General features: G+C 31.2%; 2 protein-coding genes across 6 annotated transcripts in view; one reads left to right on the top strand and one right to left on the bottom strand.

Annotated features, from left to right (window-relative positions):
* LOC126890780 (sodium-coupled monocarboxylate transporter 1) overlaps nucleotides 1-27,716 on the top strand; it is a 315,978-nt gene that overhangs the window by 162,760 nt on the left and 125,502 nt on the right. The window lies entirely within an intron of this gene.
* Nucleotides 11,782-18,074, bottom strand: LOC126890781 (uncharacterized). Its single transcript, XM_050659973.1, has 2 exons — nucleotides 17,776-18,074; nucleotides 11,782-12,675 (listed from the first exon to the last, which is right to left on the bottom strand). Exons 1-2 carry the CDS (start codon nucleotides 17,906-17,908, stop codon nucleotides 11,861-11,863), a joined length of 948 nt encoding a protein of 315 aa, XP_050515930.1. The 5' UTR covers nucleotides 17,909-18,074; the 3' UTR covers nucleotides 11,782-11,860.

Below are 27,716 nucleotides of genomic sequence, written 5' to 3'. Positions count from 1 at the left end.
TCCGTTTGCATTTAAATGGTTTATATTCAGAAATAGATTGTTTAGAAGCTTCATTAATACAGTCAATAAGGAAATTATATTTTTCTTGGGTATTTAAGGATGTGTGAGGTTTTTCGTTTAATAAGGTATCAACAAGCTGAGAGTATAATGACCAATTTGCTTTTTTAATGTTCCACTTAGTACTGGGATAAATGGTATTAGCATTAGTTCCCAAGACATCGATCACAACCTTTATAACGAAATGATTTGATCCCAAGGTATCAAGATCTACAGACCACGAAGTTTTATCAAAAAGGGATGGTGAGCAAAACGTGACATCAATCATGGAATCTGAGTTTCCTGGACTCGTTTGGCAAGTTGGTTGTCCATTATTCATTACTACATAATCTAAATTCTGAATTGTCTCCACAATTTGATGGCCTATATTATCATTTTTATATGAGCCCCACAAAGAATTATGTGCATTCATATCTCCTCCAATGATACAAGGGTGTTTTAGTTGAGAAAATAACTTATCCCAATCTTCGGTTTTGGTTTTAGTTTTTGGGCACCTATATACAGAGAGTAAACTTAAATAACTTTGTTTATAGTTGATTTTAATACCACAAGCAAGCAAGTCTTGAATATAATTTTTTTTAATTGTTATGCGCTCAAAAGGAATACCAGTTTTAATTAAAATAGCAACTCCAGAATAGCCGTCATCGCGATCTTCGCGTATCACATTATAACCTCTATAAATATATACAACATCCCGTTTAAACCAAGTTTCACTTATTAAAGCTATGTCAATATCTTCGGTTATTAAAAAGTTAATAAGGCTGTTTTTGTTAGCAACAGCTGATCGAGCATTCCATTGTATTATTTTGAGTTTAGATTTGTTCGTCATTAGATGAGTTATTTTTTAAAATATTATCTAGAACATTATTAATACCTTTGGCTAACAAATTCATGTCAAGTGATTTTGCCTCTTCTAAACAATTAATATTTTGAATAAAACTTGAGAAAAGAAGTACTAAGGAATCTACTAACTTATTTTTATCATTGTCTGTATTAGGAAAACTTTCCTTATTTAAGGGAGGTAAAGGTTGAGACGGTCCAAATCTGAAAGGGATGAGATATGGTGTAGGATCTTCGGAAGTTGGAGATGATACTTTTCTTTTTTTATTTGCACTATACTCAGTGCTTGATGTACTACAGCTTGGTTGGCTAAAACTTTTGGGTTTCTGTAGGTGAGGCCTCAATGGCTTGAAATAAGGAGATGTACTAACTTCAGAGGAGTTAGTTAATTTTGGAAATTCTTTGTCTGAATTTGACAATATTTCAAATCTGTTATTAGAAATAAGACCAGAAAATGATGAGTCACTCAAATTTTTTGCCTCCAAATATGAGATTTTAATACATCTTATCATCATTTATCTTTTTTTTATTTATCAGTTGATCTACTTTTTTATAACGATTTTAATTAACTTTGATTTAAAACCATTTATCATCTTTTGAGCTTTTTGTGTAGAATATGTACACTAATATTTTGTTGTTTACTTTTCAAAACTTTCCTTTTTTGTTATTTGAAAACTATTTTTTAAATGCAACTGTATGTAATGTGATAGTATGAAACATTGAAGATATGGCAACGGTGTCGTATTTTAAAATTTAGAACCAGTAACAAGCAGGCCACAGAACACTAATTTCGCTTGACAATGCGGCGTTGCCACTCCCTCCTGACCTCGTGAAAAGGAAATTGCCGTTTTCGATTTACCTTGATTTCGATGTGTTACAGAATGCCAATTCAAACACGAAAATGACGCGATAGATATCAAACATTCCGATTTCAGGTAATTACGATTCGACTTGGTCATTTCTATTCGATTTGTTAAAACTTACAGAATAGGGCTGATTATCTCTCAAACTGATGACTTTATCGATACCAATAAAGTTGTTTACATACAAAGTATTGGAGAATCGAAAAATTTCGCTAAAATAGTAATTCACCCAGTGGCATAGAATTTGGGAAGGATCAATCATTCACTATCACTGGAAACGTTTATTAATTACAATTTGTAGGGTGTATAATAACCACACTTTCTGCCAAGTATGATAAGGATACGTCAAATAGTTTTAAAGCACTTGGTAAGAATAATTTTTAAATTTATAAATAAAACACCCTGTAACTCAGTAAGTAGCCACATTTTATTTAAGAGATTTTAGTTAAATCTTAATATTTTTAGGTCTAGAATCTACAACTCAGTAATTCGACATTCTTAATGAAATTTAACCCTAAAAGGGCCCGTAGTAATATTACTTCAAGAAAAAAAAAAAAAGAAAAAGAAAAAACGACAAAATTTTTTGTTAATTAGTAAAAAATTCCCAGGAACCCAATTATCGAAACGGCATTTCAAAATACTTAATCGCCGTGACGTTATTAAAAAAAAAACAAATTATAAACAAATTTGAATAATTTTCAAATGCCATTTTAGGGGGGAGTTTAATTGAAATTTGCATTTATCAATACATTTAACGAAAACATACATAAATATAAAAATAGTGAGATCATATGCAGGTGAATATTTCTTTGGCAACAACCGCGTTTTTGCAATTGAAAATATAGTAACATTTAATAAACAAATTCAATATCTCAAAAAATAATAAATATTTTTCGACCAATTTTTTTTGCTTAATACTGGTAACATAGCGCAACTTCGTCTGTAAAATAAGGTATTTTATAGTGCTTATTTAATACGCTAAAAATAATCTTTTGCAAATTTGTTTTTAAAGTTTTATATACAATTATTTAAATAAATAGGGGGTCAAATTTAATTTAGTAAGTCTTATTTGAAAAATTTACCCTTCAACTTTGCCGAAAAGAATCCCATAAACCTTCATTAATAACTGAATTACCTCAGCAGTTCAAAAAATATTTTTTTTGGATAAATTACCCCTTTTTAATTATTTAAACAATGATCCCCTTGTAAAATTTGGATACTTTCTTGAAAATATCTTTTGTACTCACCTAAACTTTGATATAAAATTTGTTTCAACCTGTACGAATTTACATTTTAACTTTTTTTATTTTATTAGGCTACGTGTCCTGTGAGCACCTACGTCAGGAAATAATCCAGTCGTCTGTGACCGTGTGACCACAGTCTATCAAATCTTTCAAGTTCGTCCACTGTGCCACATGCTCCGTGTTGTTCCATTCTGTGGAATGTTATACTCATGTATACATAAATGAGTATAACATCGAAAAACTTTAAATGCTTTTCTTTAGTTTAATCGTTTGGGTCAAATCTTTAGACGTTAATTTGACTGCCTTTTCTTTAATGCAAATGAATGAAAATTTGCAGACACATGCATTTGCGGGAACAATACACAAATAGTCAAGAAAAAAATTTATGTTTATTAATTGTTTAAATAAAAAAAACTATTTTAATAGAAAATGCTTAAATCCTCTTGTTTTTTACAATGTAGAAACTTAAAACTTTTACAAATTGTGGCGACGATTTTGAACACTCATCTTTGTTTATCTATACATCGGTGCTTAAGCAAGAAATTAACAGGGTCTGCACCGTGCAATAGTAAAGCATTAGGAGAACTGGAAAGACTGCGAAAACTGTAATAGATGTAAATAATGATTTTGATTTAAGAAATGTGTGAAGAAATTACAGAACATGTACAACAAATGTATCAAATGTTGAAATGAATGCAAAAAATGTGTCTATCATATACATCCTTTTTTTTAAACATGACGATATATTTTGTTATTTGAAAAGTGTAAGACTAAAAAGTAAAAAATAAGAAAATATAAAAAAAATTTAAGAAACGTGTTTTTTTAGTTACGAGTTACTAAAATTAAAATTATTACTAAAAAGCAAAAAAAATCAAACTTGACGGATAATTCGAAAAAAACTGTTAGACAGATTAAGGGCCGGTTGTTCGAACGCTAATCAACAATGATCATTATCAAATATTTACTTACTGTCACCAACTGTCAATGTCAACTTTGTTTGGGTTGCTGAAAACATAATTGATTACAATTATGAAATTACTTAATCAATTATGTTAATAATTGTTATGTTAATTGATTAACTAATCTCATAATTTTAATCAATTATGTTTTCAGCAACCCAATAAAAGTTGAAATTGACAGTTTTGATGACAGTAATTAAATATTTGATAGTGATCATTGTTGATTAGCGTTCGAACAACCGGCCCTGAATATACAAAAATCTCAAACATTCGTTAAAAAATTGAAAAAATCTAACACATTCATTAAAGAAAAGCGTGGGGCGCGTCCTCATCCAATAAATGGTTTTACGATAGATACTGATTTTGCAGTAAAAAAGTATCTATCCTCAAACCGTTTATTCAATGAAGACTCGCCCCACGCTTTTCTTTATGTGTTAAATTTTTTAACGAATGTGTTAAATTTTTTAACGAATATGTGAGATTTTTGTATATTTAGTCTGTCTAGCAGTTTTTCTCGAATAATCCTTAGAGTTTGAATTTTTTTTTATTTTTTGCTTTTCAGTTGATTTTTGTATGTTTTTAATTTTAGTCACTCGTAACTAAAGAAAAGCGTTTCTTAAATTATTTTTTCATATTTTTTTATTTAGATATTATAAAACTAACGCTTTCGATAGCGAATAAATCGAAAACTATCAATTTTATCAAAAAAAATGTATAGAACGTTTTTTACTTAGAATGAATGTTTTTATCAACTTTTGAGATCAAAATATAATAAAAAAATTTCCATACCCGAGATGGGGTTGCATTTTTGTAAACACCCTCATGGTAAAAGCGCCTTTCGGCATCATATAGATTTTGATCCTGGACTGTCCACTACTTATTCTCAAATTTTTAAGCAAATCGATCCATTCTGTGAAAATTGCGAGATGAAACGCTTCGGTTCCTGGACTAATTATACAGCCCAGTAAATAAACGTGAAATACGGCGATGTAAACCATGTAATTTTCCATGTCATTACCGAATTGCATGGAAATTTGGATTTAGGTTCCAAATGGTGAAAGGTTTATTAGTCTAGGCCTAGGCGCCAAATAGAGGTCACCGTGTCCTTTTCAATTCTGATGGACAAACTCAACGGTTTCTTATGGATTTTTGGCTGCTGATTACGAATTTCGATGGTAGATTTAGATTCAAATTGTTATAAACAATTTAATTGTTTATAAGGCTCCATCATCATCATCATTCTCTTTGCCTTATCCCTATGCGGGGTCGGCTTCCCTAATTGCATTTCTCCACACAACTCTATCTTGGGTCATAGCCATAGCAATGTTAATCCCCTTTACCAACACGTCCTGCCTTATCGTCTCCCCCCAGGTCTTCTTTGGTCTTCCTCTCCTACTCCTTCCAGGAATCTGCACTTCAGCTATTCTTCGTATTGGATGATTAACGTCTCGACGTTGAACATGACCAAACCATCTTAACCTATGCTCTCTCATTTTGGCATCAATTGGTGCCACACCTAGACTTCCCCTAATATACTCATTTCTAATTTTATCCTTCTTTGTCACTCCACTCATCCATCTAAGCATTCTCATTTCCGCCACATGCATTCGTTGTTCCTCTTTCTTTTTCACTGCCCAACATTCAGTTCCGTGCATCATAGCCGGTCTTATCGCTGTTTTATAGAATTTTCTCTTCAGCTTCATTGTAATTTTTCTGTCACACAACACACCACTCGCTTCTTTCCACTTCATCCATCCAGCCCTAATTCTACTGCATGCATCTCCATCTATTTCTCCATTACTCTGTAATACTGATCCTCGGTACTTAAAACTATTGCTTTTCATAATCATTTCACCATCCAAAGATACCATTTTATTTGTAGTAACTCCATCTTTAAATGAACATTCCAAATACTCTGTTTTTGTCCTACTAAGTTTTAAACATTTTTCCTCCAGAGCTTGTCTTCACTGTTCCAGTTTTTTTCTAAGTCTCTTTCACTATTTCCTATTAACACTACATCATCAGCATACATTAGGCACCATGGAATTCTACCCTGTAGTGTCGCTGTTATCTGGTCCAAAACTAATGAGAATATTAATTGTTTATAAGGCTCTGGCTGATAATAAAATTTGTTCCTTAATAAAAAACAAAGAAAAAACATTTACTAAACTTAAATTCAACAATTAGAACTCTAGATATTGTAAAATTAATGCATAATGCAAATTGCAAAATAAGTATTTTTCGAAGCTTTATCGATCGTAACTCGGCTTCTACGCATGCACATGAGCCTTAGAAGGTCTCATTTTCAAGTATAATTAATGGGCTTCCAGACAAAGTTTATTAAATTCCTTTATCTTCATATCTTCATATGATCAAAAATCCATAAGAAACCGTTGAGTTTGTCCAACAGAATTAAAAAGGACACGGTGACCTCTCTGGCGCCTAGACTATACGTTTAGGTGATATTTCCTAAAATATGTTATTGGTTTACTATTAGGTTAGTTTTGAAGCTATCAAGTGAAAAGAAAACCATTTTGTAGGTTGTTTTAAGGGCAATAAGATCATTTAAATTAATTTTTTAGCCCATATTTTTATAGGGTTGTAGTTAAAAGGGCTTGACTCACTAATCACGATTGTATCCAAAAGTTGAGCAGCCATATCCTAACCAATTTTTGCTTTTCAGAAAACCAAAAAAAACAAAATTTTCAGAAAAGCAAGTGTTACATTTTTTTCCTCTTCAAGAATTTTCTTGTCACTAGACTTTCTTTTTAAACCAAGAGGAGTAAACTAAAAAGACAGATTTATACCCAAAAGAGTTATTAGAAATATCACCAATTACATCTTCTTTTTTGGTTGATCATATCGGTCTTTGACGGTAGTCCATAGTCCTTATTATATTATACTACGAGTAATACGTCGATAAAGAGTTTTAAATATTAAATAACAACTGTTTTTTTTATATAAAAACCGACTAAAAATCTAAAAATTAAAGGAATAACGCAGAAAATACAAAAAATCGCTGATATAACTTAATTAACCTATGAAATGTCAATAGTGTCAAAATTTTGTAAATGTCATTAGTGTCAAAATTTGATATTGTCATTTTAACTAATATTTTATTGATATCTTCACCTGAATATTTGCTAAACCTGTTTCTTGTTGTTCTCTGTTACAAGTTGTAAAACATTAATTGTCATTAATGTCACTTAATGTATTTTTGCGTAGCAACGAAGGGCATCTATCGTAAAATTCTTAACGACGCACTGTGGTTCCAAACGCCGAAAAGGTGGTCATGAACCTTTAACAGTATACATTGTTCATATACTTCAGAATTACTTTCCTACTTAAGAGGCTACAGTAGCGATCAACAGGTAAGAACAAACGCGGTCCGAGATTGCGGCTGTAATTTTGAATATTTTGTCGAGATATTTGGCACGCATATTCGTAACATAATAAAGAATGGCGGTACAGAGCCCAATTTGAGAAATATATTAGTATGTGGAAATTACTCTGTAATTAAGTGGAATATTAAAAAAACGAGCCCGTACCGCCCTTAAGAAGATCAAAGAAATACACTTTCTTCAAATAAACTTTTTTATCCCATGCCTAGATTTCGTGTCATTTTTATTTCTAACTAAAATGTTTTATTTCTAACAAGAAATCGAACATATGATACCTAATAACTAATTAGGCAACATATAGAAATTGTCATTGTCATTTTGACAAACCTGCGTCAGATTTTCTCTTATCTGTTATGTTATCTTTATCGATATCTGTTCAGTTCAGTAGTGTATTATTTTAAGAATTCGTTATTGTTGTTTCATAGGAAAGTAGTGTTTATTTATAGTTAATTTATTATATTTTTGTGTAATAGAACGAAGTTGTTGGCCTATTTGAAAAAAATAGATTATTGTTAATTGTGAGTTTCAGTTATACTCGTATGTAGATAGGTAAGTATATTTTACATAAAAATATTTCGAGTTCTAATGCGAGTATATAAAAAGTGCCTTTGGCGCTCTATGAACTAAATAAAATAAGACGGCTCTTGTTTCGCTTCACAACGAAATGATTATTTATTATTATTATTTCGTGCAAATATCTATGTTAACATATTTTCACCCATTTTGGTTTTAAATATAAAAATATTTTTATAAATATTTATTTACTAATAACAAAATTTTTTTCTATTACTTCCATTTAGCATGTCTATGAGTATAATTGCCAAAATATTGATCTTAGATAATGTCAAAGATTACCACTGTTGCCAAAGTTTCGCAGACCTTACGAAAAAAGGTATGATATTGTCCGGTTACAGATAAATGAGAAACTTAAAGAGATAGACCAATTGGTGTACAAGTGGTACCGAACAAAATATATCTTTAATATATATTTTTTTTAATATATTTTGTTGGGTACCACTTGTACACCAATTGGTCTATCTCTTTAAATTTCTTATTTATCTGTAACCGGGCAATACACCAATTGGTCTACCTCTTTAAATTTCTCATTTATCTGTAACCGGGCAATACTATCTCCCGAAGTTATATTGATGACGCGCTATCGTATGCTCTTAAGGGTTTTTGGCATCGCTGATTACGAACCTGACATTATTTTTTTTGAAAAACAAAATGTCGGATATAACATGGCGGAAAAAATTTGAAAATATCAATCAAAATGCAAATTTTTTTGTTAAATTTGGTAGTTTAAGGTCGGTGATTACAAATCGAACATTATTTTTTTGAAAAACAAAATGGCGGATCCAATATGACCGAAAGAATTTTGAAAATTTTATTATAAACGCATATTTTTTAAAATATTATATTATAAGGGACTTTTAAAATTGCTGATTACCAATACATTTTTTTAAGTACAATATTCAGAACCATACTATGTTCATGAGAATATCTTGTGGTAACTTTCCAGCAATAATTTAATCAGATGTTCACGGAATAGAACTTTGATAGTACATACCTACATTCCTGGAATGTTTTGTGTTGTTAGGGTACTTTTATTTTATTTATTCTTGAATATTTCCTATTGTTAAACATTATAACCAATAATTTACAAATAAGATTTTTATTACATTACATAAAATCAAAAACATGTTTCGGATATTAAACTAAGTTTATAATTTTAATAATTGGATATACAATTTTGAATTAAGATTTAATCTTTTCGATTTAAACTACAGTAAAACCTGTGTTACCGCCCCCTGCCAACACCGGCCACCTGTACTAACGGCCAGTTTAAAAATTCCCCACACTAATTACAGTAAAACCTGTCAGTAACGGCCACTAAAAATGAAAAGCTATTGGCCGATATAGAAAGGTGACCGGTATTGCCAGTTTTTGTAGTCTAGATATAATTGGTTTGGGGAATTTTTAAACTGACCGTTAGTACAGGTGGCCAGTAACACAGGTTTTACTGTATATCTAGACTACAAAAACTGGCAATAACGGCCACCTTTCTATATCGGCCAATAGTTCTTTCATTTTAGTGGCCGTTACTGAGAGGTTTGACTGTATTTCATTAACGTAAAGTAAACGTACGTTAACATTTTATTGAATTATTTTGCTATTTGATCCCGTAATTGGTATACTGTGTCCAATATAAGCGTTCATAAAACGTCCGTATTTCGTCCAGTATGGACGTCCAAAGGACGTTCAACGTCGGACGTCCAAAGGACGTCCATATTTATTCCGTCCGAAGGACGTCCAAAGGACGTCCATATTTATTCCTTCCGAAGGACGTCCAACATGAGACGTCCAAAGGACGTCCGTTTATAGTCCAGGGACGTTAGGACCAAAAATGGACTTATTTTGGACGTCCAAAGGACGTCGTGTGCTATTGGGGTAGGTTTCTATTGTTCAGAATCTCTATGAATGAAATATTTAGTAGTAATTACACGAGAGCTTTAAAATTATCGATTTGTATCCCGAGTGACACTTTGACAGCTTTAATTTCACGACCCGAAGAGGAGTGAAGCTATGTCAAAGTGTCACGAGGGCAAAACAAATCTATATTTCGAACTCGAGAGTAATTCGATAAGATTATTTCATGAATAAAACTGTCTTTTTAAATCATTTTAACTGATATTTTATTGATATCTTCGATGGAACTATTGGAATTGGCTAAACCTGTTTCTTGTTGTTCTCTGTGACAAGTTGTAAAACATTAATTGTCATTAATGTCACCGAATATATTTTTGCGTATTTAGCAACGAAGGGCATCTGACGTTAAACACTTGACAACGGGAAATTATCAGTAGTAATTGCACAAGACCTCTAAAATTCTATATTAATTTTAGAGATCGAGTGCAATTTGTTGCGATTATTTCATGAATAAAACTGTTAAAAACCAAAATTTTATTATAATTTATTTATGTAAGTACAAATTAGTACAATTAAACACACAGTTGTTATAAATATTTTACGGTTGAAAGTCATCACTTTTATAATTTTTAAAACATTAATTGTCATTAATGTCACTAATGTATTTTTTCATAGCAACGAAGGGCATCTGCCGTAATATACTTGACGACGGGAAATTATCAAAAATTATCAATTTAATTTAGATTTCTGTAGCTTTCTATTGGTCAGAATCTCCTGGTATAATATCACAAGAGAGTGAGAATAAATTGAAAATAATGCGACAGTTTTTCGAAAATTTGTTGTCTGGCAATAGACACGAGAGCTCGCAGGACTCGAGTGGCTATTGCCCAATGACAACAAATTTGAGTAAAAATGAAGCATTATTTTCTTATTTATTCTTACTGTCGTGTGATATTCGTAAGATTATTTTTTAATGCGTATATTATGGATATTTTCTTAAATGTGACAGTTGTCAAAACTAGGAAACTGGTGCCATTAAATAGAAACAATCTACTTAAAAAAATTCTATCGGTAATTTTCTACAGTAGATAATTCTCAGTATAATTTTAATCTGATTGGGCAGAATTAAACACGTGTTCAAATATCTTACTATACGATTGGAAGTTAAAATCATCAAAAAATAATCGGGTATAATATCACAAGAGAGTGAGAATAAATTGAAAATAATGCGACAGTTTTTCGAAAATTTGTTGTCTGGCAATACACACGAGAGCCCGCAGGGCTCGAGTGCCTATTGTCCAATGACAACAAATTTGAGTAAAAATGAAGCATTATTTTCTTATTTATTCTTACTGTCGTGTGATATTCGTAAGATTATTTTTTAATACGTATATTATGGATATTTTCTTAAATGTGACAGTTGTCAAAACTAGGAAACTGGTTGCATTAAGCCGGTCGTCCTTTGGATGCGTTTTTGTCCGAATTATTTTCGTCAGAAATTGGAGGAATAATTTCGTCAGATTTCGCATATGTGGTATCGTCCACTAGACAAGTTTTCGCATTGTACGAAGTCAGCCGTATGTAATGATTTATTAAATAAGCATACTATAATAATTGTCAATAATATGGATCATTTTCTTTTGGAAAATAGTTTTCTTAGACGGCGATTAAAATTAAAAAGAAAAGAGTGTTGGGTTAATGACATATTAGCAAAACGAAAAGAATTCGGAGAATTTCATCATTTATATGATGATTTGAAGAAGGCCGAGAAAAAGTTTTTTGAATACTATCGCATGAATCAGGATACATTTAACTATATTTTAGATGCCATAAGAGAAAAAATTTCGAATTTCCGTGAGACCATTTCACCAGAAGAACGATTGAGTGTGACTCTAAAGTAAGTTATAAATACAATAGTTCCAACATTTTCAATTTTATTATTTAAAAATACAAAGAACAGAAATACATTGTTTTATGCGCTGAAATGAGAAATATACTTCTGAATGGACAACGGCTGTTGATAGGAAACATCTTCTCTTCTTTCACTTGAGACCTTATTGTGAGACTTATTGTGAGACCCCGAAAGATTCTGTATTTTGCAAAGATGAAGAATGATGTGGTGTTGATACTAAGTCATTACAATAGAATGACGCTCTGGAGGAATCGGTGTCCGTGTAAGACATTGGAGAAGGCAACGGTGTTGATGTAATTGTTTCATTGGAACGATATGCTGCTCCGGCCACGTCTCTTGTAGATAATTGTTCTTCTTCAAGAAATACTTGCTGCAACTTACTTCTCACCAGCAATTGTCGATCTTGAGGTACAGCCTTTAAAAAGGGTAGGAGACTCAGTAGGAATTGGCGTTCACTGTCACTGTCTTCTCTATTTTTATGTTGGGACAATATTTCCAATTTGGCTCTTTCTATTTCGAGGAACTTGTCGTCTACTGAATTTGTCTCGGAATTCTTAGCATATTTCAGACGATTTTTTGTGTTTTTCTTACTTTGCAAAGTTGTTCTACTAGGTGTTCTGAATGTACTTGTAAACTTATTACCTGATGTGGATGGCTGGTGTATATCTGTATTTACAATTTGTTGTGATGACTCCTGAATGGTTGATTGAGAGTATGCATTGTCTGCAGCTTCCAATGTCGATTCTGACTCGGAAGAAGAGTTGTTATTGCTTTCCTCTTGCGGAGATATATTGCCATGCAGGTTACGTCGCTCAACAGTTTTAGATAAAAACAACAGTATTTTGTAATATGGCCATTTGGAGGTAACTACCGATTCTGCACCATCTCCACATTTCTGTTTTTTCGACTTGTTGAATTCCTTTCGGAATGTGTCTCGCAGCCCCCTCCATTTATTTTTTACTCCATCAACTGAAACAAAAAAAATCGTTACAATTAATCACGTTTTTTTTAGGTATTTGGCAACGGGCTCCTCGTTCAGGACATTGGGGTATTCGTTTCGAATATCAGACGTCACGGTGGGTAGAATTGTTTATGAAACGTGTGATGCTATTTGGGACAAGTTGGGTACTGTACATATGCCATTTCCGAAAAATGTAGACATGGAGTCTATATCTAAAGAATTTTGGAATAAGTGGAAATTTCCAAACTGTGTTGGATGCATAGATGGGAAACACATACGCATACAGAATCCAAAGCACTCCGGAAGCATATATCGGAACTACAAACAATACTTCTCAATTGTTTTACAAGCTGTTGCTGGACCAAACTACAAATTTATAGCAACTGATGTGGGAGCATACGGTAAAAAAAGTGACGGTGGTATTTTTCGCATTCAAATCTTTGCCAAAACCTTGAAAACGGAGGATTAAGTGTTACAAGGACATTGTCCACTGCCGGGAACAAATATTACAGTACCTCATGTTCTTTTGGGAGATGAAGCTTATCCACTCAAAACCTATTTAATGAGACCTTTTCCAGTATCAAAATTAGGACCTTCAGAAATAATTTTTAATGAGCGTTTGTCTCGAGCAAGACAAGTTGTTGAATGTTCATTCGGAATTATGAGTAGCAAATGGAGATTATTACAAAAATCAATTGAAGTAAATCCCGAATCTGCCGATAAACTTATTAAATGCATATGCCTGTTGCATAACATTATAATTAATAGAGAAGGAGAGCAGCAAGTAGCTTGTACATTTGAGCAAATCCCTGATCAAACACATTCAAGAACGGGAAGATTTGGAACCTTGGGTGAAAACAGAGGTACCAGTTCAGCTTATGATATCAGAGATAAATTTAAAATTTTTTTTTCATCTCAAGAATTGTATAATGCATAATTTTAAATCAATAAAATATTCAAATACATTTCGGATTTCACTGGGCCTTACATGCCTTTGCTACATTATAAAAAACAAAGACAAATATTTTTACTCCGGTCAACTTACGCATCGGAGGCTACAAAAATTACCATCAAGCTGAAAATTGGCAGGATTGTTCAAAATACCATAATAAATGAAATCTAAAAAGTCGTCTTAAATCCGACCCGTGCTAAAAATTTTACGCGGGGTCAAAGGTCACCAAATATGGTTTTTAGCGATTTTCAGTGAAACGGTAAGTTTTATCGTAAAATTATTCTCAACAAAAAATGTAGATTAGACAATTATCTATAAAACATATCTCATTACTTTTTTTCCTGAGAGCCACCGTTTTTGAGATATAACGATTCAAAAAGTGGTAATCGTCATAATATGCTCACACGTTTCCACACCACCTTTGAGGTAGTGTACTTAGCGCGTTATTTTAACGTGGTTTCTCCAGTAGGCCTATTCTGTTTAATTTAAAGCTATTTAATAATTGATATTAGCAATGGTTAAAAATGATAAAAGTTATATAAAGCGGTATAAATTAAAAAAAAGGGAAATTTATCAAACTGGTTCATAATTTTCTAATACTTCTGCTTCCCTTGTTCTTCTTCTCATTGTTCTTCTTCCTCATCTTCTAGTTCTTCTTCTTCTCCTTCTTCTCGTTCTTCTTCTTCTTCTTTTTCTTTTTGTTCATCCTGGGTGCAAGTAAATTGTCCCAATAATGACACATCGCATGGTCCCTCGATAGAATCAAATGAATCCTCAATTGTTGGTGATTCAACATTGGAGCACGACCGGTTTTGACAATTAGTGCATGCTACCGAACAAAACAGTAAAACTTTTTTGCAACCACATTTAGCGCTACATCCCTTTTTACAGTTGCAAAAAATTGTGTTAAGGAGTTTTTCCGGCGCAGGTGGGAGTAAATTTTGAATTGGTTCTAATGAACTGTCGACTAATTTCCATCCCCAGTCTTTTGGATCTAGCTGATAACCAAGCCACACTTGAACTGTAATATACCCGAAAAAGATGTTGATGAGCAACCGCTGAGGTTGGAGGAATACAAGACACTTCTTTTTTGTTTCGAGTACTTTTAAAAAACATGCATATCGAAACTTATCTAAGCACTTAGTTTTCTTAGGCGCTCCATACATAGAGAGAAGAAAGCTAATTCCGTTGGAAATAACTTAGTAGTACTCAAGACTAATTAATACTTCGAGGGTGTCATCTACCTGAAGGGTACCATGAGGGTGTCATCTACCCACCCAGGAAGATTACGATGTAATTTGCATAAGTATTTATTAGTATTTAGCAATAAACATTTTGCCTAGAAAGTTGTCTTTCATTATTATGTTCAAACCCTTCTGAGAAAAGAATAGGCAGCGGCGTGCTGGAACTTTTCAAGCGGCCCGGTGATTTTATAGAAAAGCGGCCTCCCATCATTTTACCTTCTATTATCAGGATGTTTTATTCGTTATTTATAAAACAAAAAAAAAATATAAATTATTTTTAAATCAAACATACAACTTTAAACTCAATGATTTTTTTAATTTGCTATATTTTTTTATTTAAGAATAAAATTTTACAAATAATAAATGACATGTATGCGAATATTGTATGCAGTAAGACAGAAACCATGATTTCCTGAATAAAATCAAATTTTGAGAATTTTTCAATCATGTATTAAGTTGAATTTTAGTAAATTGATTATACAAGAGAGTACAAAATACAAGTACAGTGCAAATACTTTAATTCAACAATATTTAAAATGTTATTACAACACAATAATCTAAACATTCTTTTGCAATTATTTTATAAAATAATAACTTAACTCTCGACCAATAATTTTCGCATTAAAGTAGATTTTTGAGCAAATTCGTCGATTATTTCATCATTTTTAAGCTCATACAAAGCTTATTTTTCTATACCGATTAGCATAAATGTTTCCAAGTGATCTTGTGTTAAAGTACTTCTAACTGATTTTTTATGTATTTCAACGTTGAAAAGCTTCTTTCGCAATATTTCTGTGTCACTGAAAGAGTTAATAAATGCTTATATACTATTTAAATTTGGATAGGTACACTGATATAAGTTGTACTTATGCAAAACAGCGTAACAGCAAGCTATACAATCTTTATACATATATTTTTTAGTACCACACGGAGGTGAAGTTTTCACAATATCAACAACATTGTCATTTGTTACTTCATGTTCATTATCAGTAAGATTAATATTAATATCATCCTTCATAATTTCTGTACACTGAACATATTCATCATTAACTCGATCTTCTATAATTTCAGTATTTTGCAAAATCCTATTTTTTAATACAATCCATTTATCAGCAGAATCCACGAGTTCTTCATATAATATCATAAAACGATTTGTCTTGATCAAATCGTTTTTCAATACTTCCAATAATTCGGAAAAAAATTTGCAAGACATTTTTTATTTTGCTGAGTACATACATGTTTAAGGAAATTGGAAAACCATAAATATAGGGACATACTTGTATGTATGAAAATAAATATTATCTGTAGCAATCTATTTATGTATATTGAGTCTTATTCATTTACTTACTTTATTTATTTAACTGTATTTTACCATTAAAAAAATTTAAATTTTTTAAAAATGTTTTATTAATATTATTAGCAAAATTAAAATTCGATTAGAAATTAAAAAATATTTTTTTTGTTACATCTAAAAATTTTTGTGAAAAAAACCTATCTGATCGGCCTCAAGAGGCCGCGGCCTCTCGGTGATTCCACCGATTCATTTATATGGCCAGCACGCCACTGAGAATAGGTAGTGTGATTAGATTAGCCGACGAACGTGTTTATTCCGACAAAACCCATCTTTAAAAATTGAACTAAGGCGCATAAATAAAAAGAATTATTATAAGTTAATACTTTGTCATATCAATTTACTATTTTTGTTTGGATTAAGCCGTAAAATTTAAATAATTCTTATTATTTTCGCGTTACATTCACTTTGTAAAGATTTTTTTGTTGGCACTGTAATATAATACAGCTTATACATTGCATCCCTCAGTAGACCGCAAGCTGTATAGCAGAAACATTAACATATTTATAATCTTATATTATTATGTGCAATATAAGTTAAGTTGACCGATAGAATATTATGTTTACTTGTATTACAGCTTCAGTGATGTATATACCTTGTGTACTAATACATAATATATATTATGACGATTAGAAGTCTTTCAACTCTTTGAATCGTTGTATCTCAAAATCAGTGGCTCTTAGGAAAAAAAACTATTAAGTTATTTTTTATAGATAATTATCTAACCTACATTTTTTTGTTAGAGCTAATTTTACGATATAAAAACAAATGAAATAGAGAATGTGGAAAAATCCCCTTACGAATAATTCACACATCCACCATTTTTTCATAAACATTATCTTACTTACTCTAAAGTAATTAGGGAATTAAAACTTGAGACTGTCATTTTCAGGTTGGGCGTAGATTTACGCTCCTGCTATGTCTAGGACTCGAATGTTGTTTTTTGATTGGAATGTGTCTAAAGATATTCAACTTCTCATCTTTACTGATGAGCCCAGAGAGGTTGAAGAGGGCGAAACACATTTCTAAGAACTGGTGTTTGGATCTTTGATTCTATTCCCTGAAGAGGCTCAAGCCTAAACGGGGATTAAATAACATGTCTTGATTGTTGATTCTATTCAAAAAATTTTTCCCAGCCCGAAATGGTGGATGTGTGAATTATTCGTAAGGGGATTTTTCCACATTATCTATTTCATTTGTTTTTATTTCGTACGAGTGGTCGTTAAACCAGTACCTGTGGATCTTTTGATCACTGAGTGTGTTTCAAATATCTACATTTTTTTTTGTTTTTTCATAATATTACGATAAAACTTACCGTTTCGCTGAAAATCGCTAAAAACCATATTTGGTGACCTTTGACCCCGCGTACATTTTTTAGCACGGGTCGGATTTATGAGGACTTTTTAGATTTCATTTATAATGGTATTTTGAACAATCCTGCCAATTTTCAGCTTGATGGTAATTATTGTAGCCTCACTCCTATTTTTGAGTCTAACTAGACCGGTCTATTTGTTTGTTTGCAAATATATCGTACCTGAGACATAAATTTGATTTAACTTACCCGTAGTATTCATTTCAACTGCCACTTCTTGCCACAATTTTCTATTTATGTCTCTCATGTGATATGATTTGTCGGTCATATCCCTCAGAGGCTTTTTTTCATAAATTAAAGTAATTAATTTTTCAACATCCATCTCGGTCTGTTACAAATCGACTATCAATTCGTCATAACAACTGCGAACTATCCCATTTCTTTCGGATAGATCGCACATCGCATGTTTTCGTCCGAACTCGTACGACGCAGTTCGGACGCAGTGTACGATAGGTAATAGGTTTCAATGAAACGGGCTAATTCGCACTTCTTCGTTCGATTTCTGACGAAGGCAATTCGGACGAAAACGCATCCAAAGGACGACCGGCCTTAAACAGAAACAGTCTACTTAAAAAAATTCTATCGGTAGTTTTCTACAGTAGATAATTCTCAGTATAATTTTAATCTGATTGGACAGAATTAAACACGTGATCAAATATCTTACTATACGATTGGAAGTTAAAATCATCAAAACATAATCGCTGTAATTTTTATTCTTGTAGGCTTCTTTTAGTCAGAATCTCTGAATAAAATAATCAAGCAAATTCGTCGTGACTAGGAAAATTACACTCCAATTATGGTGATTTATTAGCTCATTAATGTCAATTATAATTTTTATTTTAGAATTTTTTGGAAAAGTACATATTTCCGAGGTTGGAAATTTAATCATCAAAGCAAATATAAAATGTAATTATCATTAGGTATAAGCAATGGCGGTTTAATCCCATATAGCCTAATAAAATAAAAAAAAGTCAAAATGTAAATTCGTACAGGTTAAAACAAATTTTATGTCACAGTTTAGGTGGGTACAAAAGATATTTTCAAGAAAGTATCCAGATCATACAAGAGGATCATTGTTTAAATAATTAAAAAGGGGTCATTTTTGCAAAAAAAAAATACTTTTTTCACTGCTGAGGTAATTCACTTATTAATGAAGGTCTATGGGATTTTTTTCTGCAAAGTTGAATACAGTAGAGCCCCGATTATTCGTGCTCTTTGGGACCGGAGGTGGCACGGATAATTGAAAAGCACGGATAATCCGAACATGTATTTTTTAAGTATAATACATATGTACGTATACACATACTTACATGTTTACCTACCATAAAAAGATAACAGAAAAAATAAATCTTTCATTATGAGTCTCTTTTTAGTCATATAGAGTTTCCGTCAACTGATTTACGATGACGCTATTTTGATAAAACCTCAAAAATGCAACTCTAGTAATAGAAAATCATAGCACGGATAATACGCAGCACGGATAATTTGCATCCGGATAATCGAGGTTCTACTGTATCTCAAAAAATATTAAATATTTTTGGATCAATTTTTTTTTATTAATATTGATAACATAGCGCAACTTCTCCTGTAAAATAAGATATTTTATAGTGTTTATTTAAAACGCTAAAAATAATTTTTTGCAAGTTTGTTTTTAAAGTTTTACTTATAATTATTTAAATAAATAGGGGGTCAAATTTAATTTAGTAGGTGTTATGTGCAAGGCCGTGCGGTATATCTTTTCAATATGATGCAAGTCTTCGAAATGCCGCCTCTTAAATATATTATTGAAACTTAAACATTTATTTTTATTAAATTAAACTGCACAAAATTAACAAAACATTTTATTTTGAAAACAAAACATAAGTATTAGGTATTAAATTAAATGAAATACAGTGATGAGTGCGCTAATAACCGGCAAAATAGCACAAAAGATGGAAAACGTATTAAGTTGTGTGATAAAAAGAAATGAAACTAATCGAGCTTGGAAATTTAGCGATATTACCCTTTAAGTTTACATTATATTTATTGTTTCCCACCTTTACACGTATCGGACGAGTTTGGCAACTGCCACTCTGACAGTGACAATTGTAGTTGACATACTCCTCTGATACATCTAAAGGTGGGAAAGAATAAATAGAATGTAAATTAATAGGTTAATGTCTACCCACTTAACGGCAATGTCTAAAATATAAATGAACCAATTTATTTTAAATTTTTAGCTTTATCTGTTAAGAGCTCGTTCACAGATTTTTCGTAATCAAATAAAAGCTATTTCCTCCTGGCTCGAATTTCAATTTTAGCTGGAAATTCGGAACTTATATCAAAATTTTCTGCAATTTCATTAAATTTTCATTAACCATATTGTCTGCAACTGTTCATCTTTTCTATATATTCTAACAACATTTTTACACAATCTGACAATTTTTTTTACTTTGGTGCCGTTCAAGTATTACGTAACGCAGGTTGGGGGGGGGGGTCAAAAATCTTCAAAAATTGCGTTACGCAATAAAATCGCGTTACGTAATACTTGAACGCTCCCTCTGATTATGCCGCCCCCTAGTGATGCCGCCTGATGCGACTGCCTCGCCGCATCATAGCACGACACGGCCCTGGTTATGTGAAAGATTTACCGTTCAACTTTGCAGAACACAATCTTATATACCTTCATTAGTACCTAATTGAATGACCTCAGCAGTTAAAAAAGTAATTGTTTTGCAAAAATGACCCTTTTTTATTTAATTATTTAAACAATGATGCCCTTGTATGATTTGGATACTTTCTTAAAATATCTTTGTACCCACCTAAACGTTGATATAAAATTTGTTTCAACCTGTATACGAATTTACATTTTGATTTACATGTAGTGTAATTTTATTTTACTAGACTAATATAAAATAATATCTAAATTAAAAATGCCACACGACAACCGTTCAGGACCGATTTAAATACCCAACAAAAAAATTGTGGAAGTTGTTGGTAGAGATATAATATAATATACATTATATAATACAGTTTATTCGCATACCATACGCACTGGACGTAAACATTAGTTGACAGCGATTTCGTCACCAGCAACGTACGAGGTGGCTATTTGGTTAAGGTTTTGAATATTTTTAGATAACAATTACTTATATAATCGCTTAAATTATTCAATAATTTAAATAATTAGACTATTTTTTCACTATCTATATATTCATTGGCTGCAATAATTTATATACTATACAATAAAATCTAATAATCGATAAAAGAGAAAAAGTGATATTAATAATACACAGTTTACTGTTTACATACAGTGCAGGTCTTATTTAAATTTAGTATAGTAGTCTTGATAAATAAGATATTCTCATGACTCTGACCCCAGGTATCTGACAAGTTTTTTCAGTTTTATGGACCTCAATATTCAAAACCTCTATATTTCCTGCAGTGGGTTTAAGCTTGGAGATTTTTTAAAATTATTTTAAGTGGGAAATAAGCCATAATTTCACTTAAAAAAGATTTTATTGACGTTTCGACTTCCACCTTGGACGTCATTATCAAAATACGCCATTATCGTATTTTGATAAGGACGTCCGAGGTGGAAGTCGAAACGTCAATTAAATCATTTTTGGAGGTAAACTTTGGCTTATTTCCCATTTAGAATAATAAACTACATAAATGCCACAAATAAATATCTTCAGAACAATATTTTTTAAATTATTGATATATTAAGGCTAAGAATGCACAATTTTAAAAATTTTCGTGTACCAATAAAGAGTAAAGCATGATTAAAGGATTTAGAGCTACAGTGGAACCCTGATAAGTCGACCCCCGATAACCCGGAAGTCCGGCTGACCCGGACCGATTTTCATCAGACAAAACAAAAATTTTTTCACTTCGACTGAGTTTTTTACCAAGAAATAAACAATACTATATACAACTGTATGTAATTTAGATGTACCGTGCATATGGATTTCATGTTTTGGCATTTATAATGGAGTTTATCTCTAAGTATAACGTATTTTATTAATTTTTACCATATTCTCCGGCTAACCCGGATTTTCGATAACCCGGATCGGTTGTGGTCCCGATTAATCCGACTTATCGAGGTTCCACTGTAATTATTTGATAAAACAGCATTTAAAAATGTTGATTTGTTGCTTAGTAAACTGTAAAAAAACCTAAGAATTTTTCAGTTTAAATCAATGTTAATAACTATTGTGATAATAAACCTACAACCTTGATAAAGCCTGAGTTCTTATACTTTTATTAACAATGCGGTTAATAGACCAGGGCGGATCTGTAAAAATATTAGTACATTTGGACGTTGAGAGGTGACTCAAATTTTTTTGCAGAAATTGCTTGAAAATAAATCAAATAATAATATTTGAGTTATCCTCCCTCTCAAAAAGGTCCGGAACATTGTTTAAATAAACAAAATGTCAAAAAATTAAGGAAAAATTCGATTTTTTTCTTGGTTTTTTGATTATAACTTTAAAAGTATTCATTTCCGAGAAAAGTTGTACTGACATAAAAGTTGCGTAATTAAATTTCCTATAATATAGAATTAGTTAAAAATTTAAGAAATACAATTGTTGCAAAATAGCAATAATTTTGAAAAAAACATACAAAAACAAGTATTCGCATTTTACGTTTTTCAACCATTTATGCTACACTTAGTACCTTCATATTTCACCTTGAAAAATTTTATGATACAGTAAAACAATACTGTAAATTTCATTAAGATCGGTTCAATAGATTTTGCAAAATAAATTTTGCAATCCAGCTTTCGTAAAAAAAATTCATTTTTTCAAAATGTTACAGGACTGAAAATAAAGCAGATAGCAAGTTGAAAATTTTTGTGCACATAGAAGTGTACTGTACCATTCATTTGCAATTTTGCAAAATTAAAATCGCTTAACACCACGGCGTCAGGAATTTTTTTAAATAAGCATTAATTATTGGTGCTACGCGCAGGACAGCGGATAGGTTGCTCTGATTGGGCATTTCAATGACCTTTTATAATGATTGATACATTTTAATTTTTATGACATTTTGATATAAATAAATAAATTTGTTTATTGCAAAATAAAAACACATACTCTATCCTTTGAAATAACACTTTTATTAGCAAAAACTTTCTTTGTTCATATATTTTAACTTAAATAATAAAAGTTTATTATTTTTAAACATATTCAATTGTTTAAACAATATTTCACAAACAATAATAAAATTAGTTTGATTTTTGTGGAATTAAAATATTAAAATACAACAAAATATAGAGTAAGAAAGTAATATATTAGATAAAGATTAGAAGAAATTTTGGTGGAAATCAACCTGTGTGAATCGAACACAGCTGTCCTGCGCGTAGCACCAAAAATTATTGTTTATTTCAAAAATTTTCTGACGCCGTGGTAATTAATCGATTTTAATTTTGAAAATTGCAAATGAAAGGTAGAGTACATTTCTATAAGCAAAAAAAAAATTCAACTTGCTATCTGCTTTACTTTCAGTCCTGTAACATTTTGAAAAAATGAATTTTTTTTGCGAAAGCTGTATTGCAAAATTTATTTTGCAAAATCTATTGAACCGATCTTAATGAAATTTACAGTATTGTTTTACTGTATCATAAAGTTTTTCAGGGAGAAATATGAAGCTCCTAAGTGTAGCATAAATGGTTGAAAAACGTAAAATGCGAATACTTGTTTTTGTATGGTTTTTTCGCAATTATTGCTATTTTGCAACTAGGGTTACTATTTTTTAAATTTTTAACCAATTCTATATTGTAGTAAATTGAATTACGCAACTTTTATGTCAGTACAACTTTCTCGGAAATGAATACTTTTAAAGTTATAATCAAAAAACAAAGAAAAAAATCGAATTTTTCCTTCAATTTTTGACATTTTGATTATTTAAACAATGTTCCGGACCTTTTTGAGAGGGAGGATAACTCAAATATTATTATTTGATTTATTTTCAAGCAATTTTTGCAAAAAAATTTGAGTCACCTCTCAACGTCCATCTCAAAACAGATCCGCCCTGGACTATAAACTTTAAGATTGATTCATCAATTTATTGGTTTAAAAGTTACTCAATTTGTTCATCCAAAACAACTTTTTTTGCAATTACAAGTCAGAAAAAAAATGACCTTACTATAATGCTACGGATAGCTAAACTAAGAGATAGAGATAGAAAGAGAAAGAGAAAACGAGAAAGAAAGAAAGAGATAGAGAGAGAGAGGGGGGGGTAATTTTATCAAAAGAATTGAAGAAAAGTGAGACAAAACCATTTGCACTATTGCAAAACTTTTGCAAAACTATTGCAGAACTAAATATATTTTTTACTTATTTATTTTATATATTCTTCTTTATATAAACAATTGGAATATGAAAATAATGTTAATTATTAACATTTTTTCATATTTGGGAAGCTGGCGTTTTTACACAGATTAAAGAAATAAAAAAATTGTCCTACGACTATTGGGCACGAAGACACTTTTTTGAAAGTCGTATTTTGATTGTTTATAACAATTAAGAAACCTAATAGACAGCATTTGAAAGATTAAGGTCTGAAGCTTGAAATAATATGAAACAATATTGCTTTTAATGATAATATACAGAGTGAGTTTTATGTACCTATGGAAACACTCAGTTATCTCGGAAAGGGCTTGCACCATTTTTATAGATTTTGGTGGGTAAGGCTTTTCTAATGCGGCCGATATTATGGTGCTAATTACATTGTTGTCAGATTTTCAGTTTTTCTGGAAATCTAATGAACTTTATTATTTCAAACGGAACACCCTGCATATTTTTTGCGTTTTGAAGTCCTTAAGAAGTATTGATTATTTTTCATGTTGCGTGCCCTATACCTAAATGCCATAATTTCGGAGTTATTCCTACATTTATTAAAAAATTTTTTTTAATTAGTATAGTATATGGCTTAACACCCCATGTGGGGTTTCGCCGCTTTCGCTTTCTAGATCCATTTTACGGGGTGGATCAGTCCCCATGATCATTGTATTTGTTCACTAATATGTCTCCATTTCTTCCGGTCTATTGCCCTCTCTTTCCATTTTGTAATTCCTGCTCCTCTTAGGTCCTCTTCTACTTCAGTTAACCATTTCGATCTGGGTCGACCACGTCTCCTTTTTCCTCCTGGTTGCCACAATATCATAGCTTTTGATACTGATTCTGGTCCTTGTCTCCATATGTGACCTAGCCATTTGGTTCTTTGTACTTTTATTTTCGTTACTATATCTTCACATTTAATTCTTCTAAAATTTCTTTATTCGTTCTCCTTCTATAGTCTTGTTCTTCGATTCTCACTGGACCCAGTATTGTCCTTATTATCTTTCGTTCATTTATCCTTAATTTCTCTTCTTCTTTTTTGTCATAGTCATGGTTTCTGCTGCATACATCGTTATTAGTCTTATTATTGTTTTATATATATTCATTTTTGTTTGTTTGGTCAATATTTTACTCTTTAGTAGTTTTCTGTTTGCTTGGTATACCCGGTTTGTCGCAGTTATTCTTTCTTCGATTTCCGTTTTTCTTTCCCCTTTGTTATTTATCATAACGCCCAGGTATTTAAATTTCTGTACTTCCTCGATTTTTTTATTTCCTATCCTTATCTCTCTGTTTTGCTCTGCTTTTCCGAGTCTCATTAATTTTGTTTTCTTTTCATTAATTCTTAGTCCCATCTTCTTTCCCTCTTCTTCTATCTCCATTAATAATTTTTTCATGATTTTTCGTGTTTTTGTTACTATCGCTATATCATCTGCATAGGCGATTAGTTGGTAACCTGATGCTCTTAGGTTTCCCTTGTGGATCTTTCTTAACACAAAATCTACTGTCAGGTTAAATAGTGTTGCTGACAGTGAGTCACCTTGTCTCACTCCTTTATTTATTTCGAATTCTTCTGTTTCCCCTTTTTGTGTTAGGATACTTATTTTTGATTTATTCATAGACATTTTTATTAGGTTTCTTAGTTTTTTACTTACTCCTTGATATTTTAGGGCTTTCATTATTTCCTTTCTCTTTATTGAGTCAAAGGCTTGTTCAAAGTCTATAAATAACATTTCTACGTCATGTTGATGTTCGTGTGCTTTTTTCATGATTTGTTTAATCGTATGTATTGCATCTGTTGTTGATCTGCCTTTTACGAAACCGCATTGGTATTGTCCTATGATATTTTTTGTTTCATCTGTTAACCTTTTTTGTATTATTGACGATAATATTTTATAGGCAACGTTTAATAGTGTAATACCTCTGTAGTTCTTACACTCATGCTGGTCGCCTTTTTTATGTATCGTTATAATCTGTCCAATTTCCCACTCGTTCGGCATTGTTTCCTCTTTCCATATTTTCTTAATCACTTCATGTATTTTTTCATGCAATATTTTTTTTTATTATTTATTATTTATTATTTATTTATTATTTATATTTATAATTTATTATTTGTTTTTTTTTAATTATAAAAATCAATTTTTTGGCCCTGGTAAATATTACTTTAGGTTGTTTGGACCATTGTGAACAAAAAAGATATTTTGTAGTTTTTCTCCAAAATTAATCGTTTCCGAGTTATAAACAATTTAAAACTGAAAAAGATCGAATAGTCACGATTTTCTAGGTTCAAAAACACAAATAAAAAATATTATTTTTGAAACTGCGAAATACCCAAATTCAAATTCAAGCCTTATTTTATCAGATATCGATAAGTAATTTGAGCTTGTTTCATTTTAAAACGTTGTTTTTAGTTGTTAATGCAGCCCGATTGCTTGTTCTATCATATATCCACTTCATTAACAATTAAAAAGCAATGTTTTAGAATAAAAGGAGCCAAAAAATCTTATGGCAAGCTATTAGAAAAATAGTTGAGCTTGAATTTAGGTACTTCGTAATTTCAAAAATTATATTCTTTAATTGTGTTTTTGAACCTAGAAAATCATCATTATTCGATCTTTTTCAGTTTTAAATTGTTTATTACTCGAAAACAATTAACTTAAGTGAAAAATTACAAAAGATCTTTTTTGTTCGCAATGATCCATAGAACGTAAAATAATGTCTACCCGAGGGGAAAAAATTGATTTTTATAATTTGTTTAATTTTTTTTTAATAAATGTAGCAATAACTCCAAAATTATGGCATTTAGGTATAGGGAATATAACATGAAAAATAATCAGTATTTCTTAAGGACTTCAAAAGGCAAACAATATACAGGGTATTATATTTGAAATAAGAAAGTTCGTTAGAATTCCAGAAAAACCGAAAATCTGACAACAATGTAATTAGCACTATAACATCTGCGCCGCATTAGGAAATCCCTACCTGCGAAAACCTATAAACATCGTGCAAGCCGTTTTTGAGATAACTGAGTGTTTCCATACACAAAACTCACTCTGTATAGGCTAGCTTGCATTCTTATATACAGTTGAGTCCGGGAATCTTTACCCGTGCGCCATCATTTAAAGCATACGAAATAAGTCGATGATAAGTCGGAAATTGAAATTTACTAAACGCAACCGCAAGTGACAGTAAGTGACTTGCTGTTGCGTTTAGTAAATTTCGATTTCCGACTTATCATCGACTTATTTCGTATGCTTTAAATGATGACTCACAGGTAAAGATTCCCGGACTCAACTGTAAAACATGACAACTATTAAACAAATATTTACATGACATTGTAAATTCAGCTGTAAATAATCCACTCCTATGTTTGCCAATATAATCATAAAAAAAAATATGTCAAAAAAAATTCCTAAAAATTGTTTAAACAATTTACATTCTTAATTAAATATTAACTTTAGTAACAAAAGACATCTTCGTAATGTACGCAAATAGTGCATCTTCCTCTTCGTGTACCTCAGCCTTTTTCCACTCCATTGCTTTAAATATTTCAATCAGGACATGCATCGTCTCCTCGTTTTTTTTTCGTTTACTTTCCCTTGTATAATCGCAACTCATATTTTTCATTTCTTAATATCTGACCAAAGTAGCTCATTTTTCTTTCCTTCATAGTGTACCGTATGTTTCTTTTGTCATCTTTCTTAATATTTTCGTGATTATTATGTGTGGTGTTCATAATATTTTAGACATTCTTCAATAACATCACATCTCATTTTCGATAACATTTTAAAGTTGCAATTCCTTTCTAAA

The sequence above is a fragment of the Diabrotica virgifera genome, chromosome 8, assembly GCF_917563875.1.
Source record: "Diabrotica virgifera virgifera chromosome 8, PGI_DIABVI_V3a".
In the NCBI taxonomy this organism is placed as follows: Eukaryota; Metazoa; Arthropoda; class Insecta; order Coleoptera; family Chrysomelidae; genus Diabrotica; species Diabrotica virgifera.
Note: the sequence above shows the minus strand (reverse complement) of the source record. Positions and strands in the feature narration are given on the sequence as shown.

What these genes read in the sequence shown, in the direction of transcription:
- LOC126890781 (XM_050659973.1), bottom strand. Translation starts at nt 17,908, where the DNA reads ATGGATGTTGAAAAATTAATTACTTTAATTTATGAAAAAAAGCCTCTG. An exon ending in AGTTGAAATGAATACTACGG is followed by an intron (nt 12,676 to 17,775) that starts GTAAGTTAAATC and finishes TTTTTGTTTCAG; the next exon opens with TTGATGGAGTAAAAAATAAA.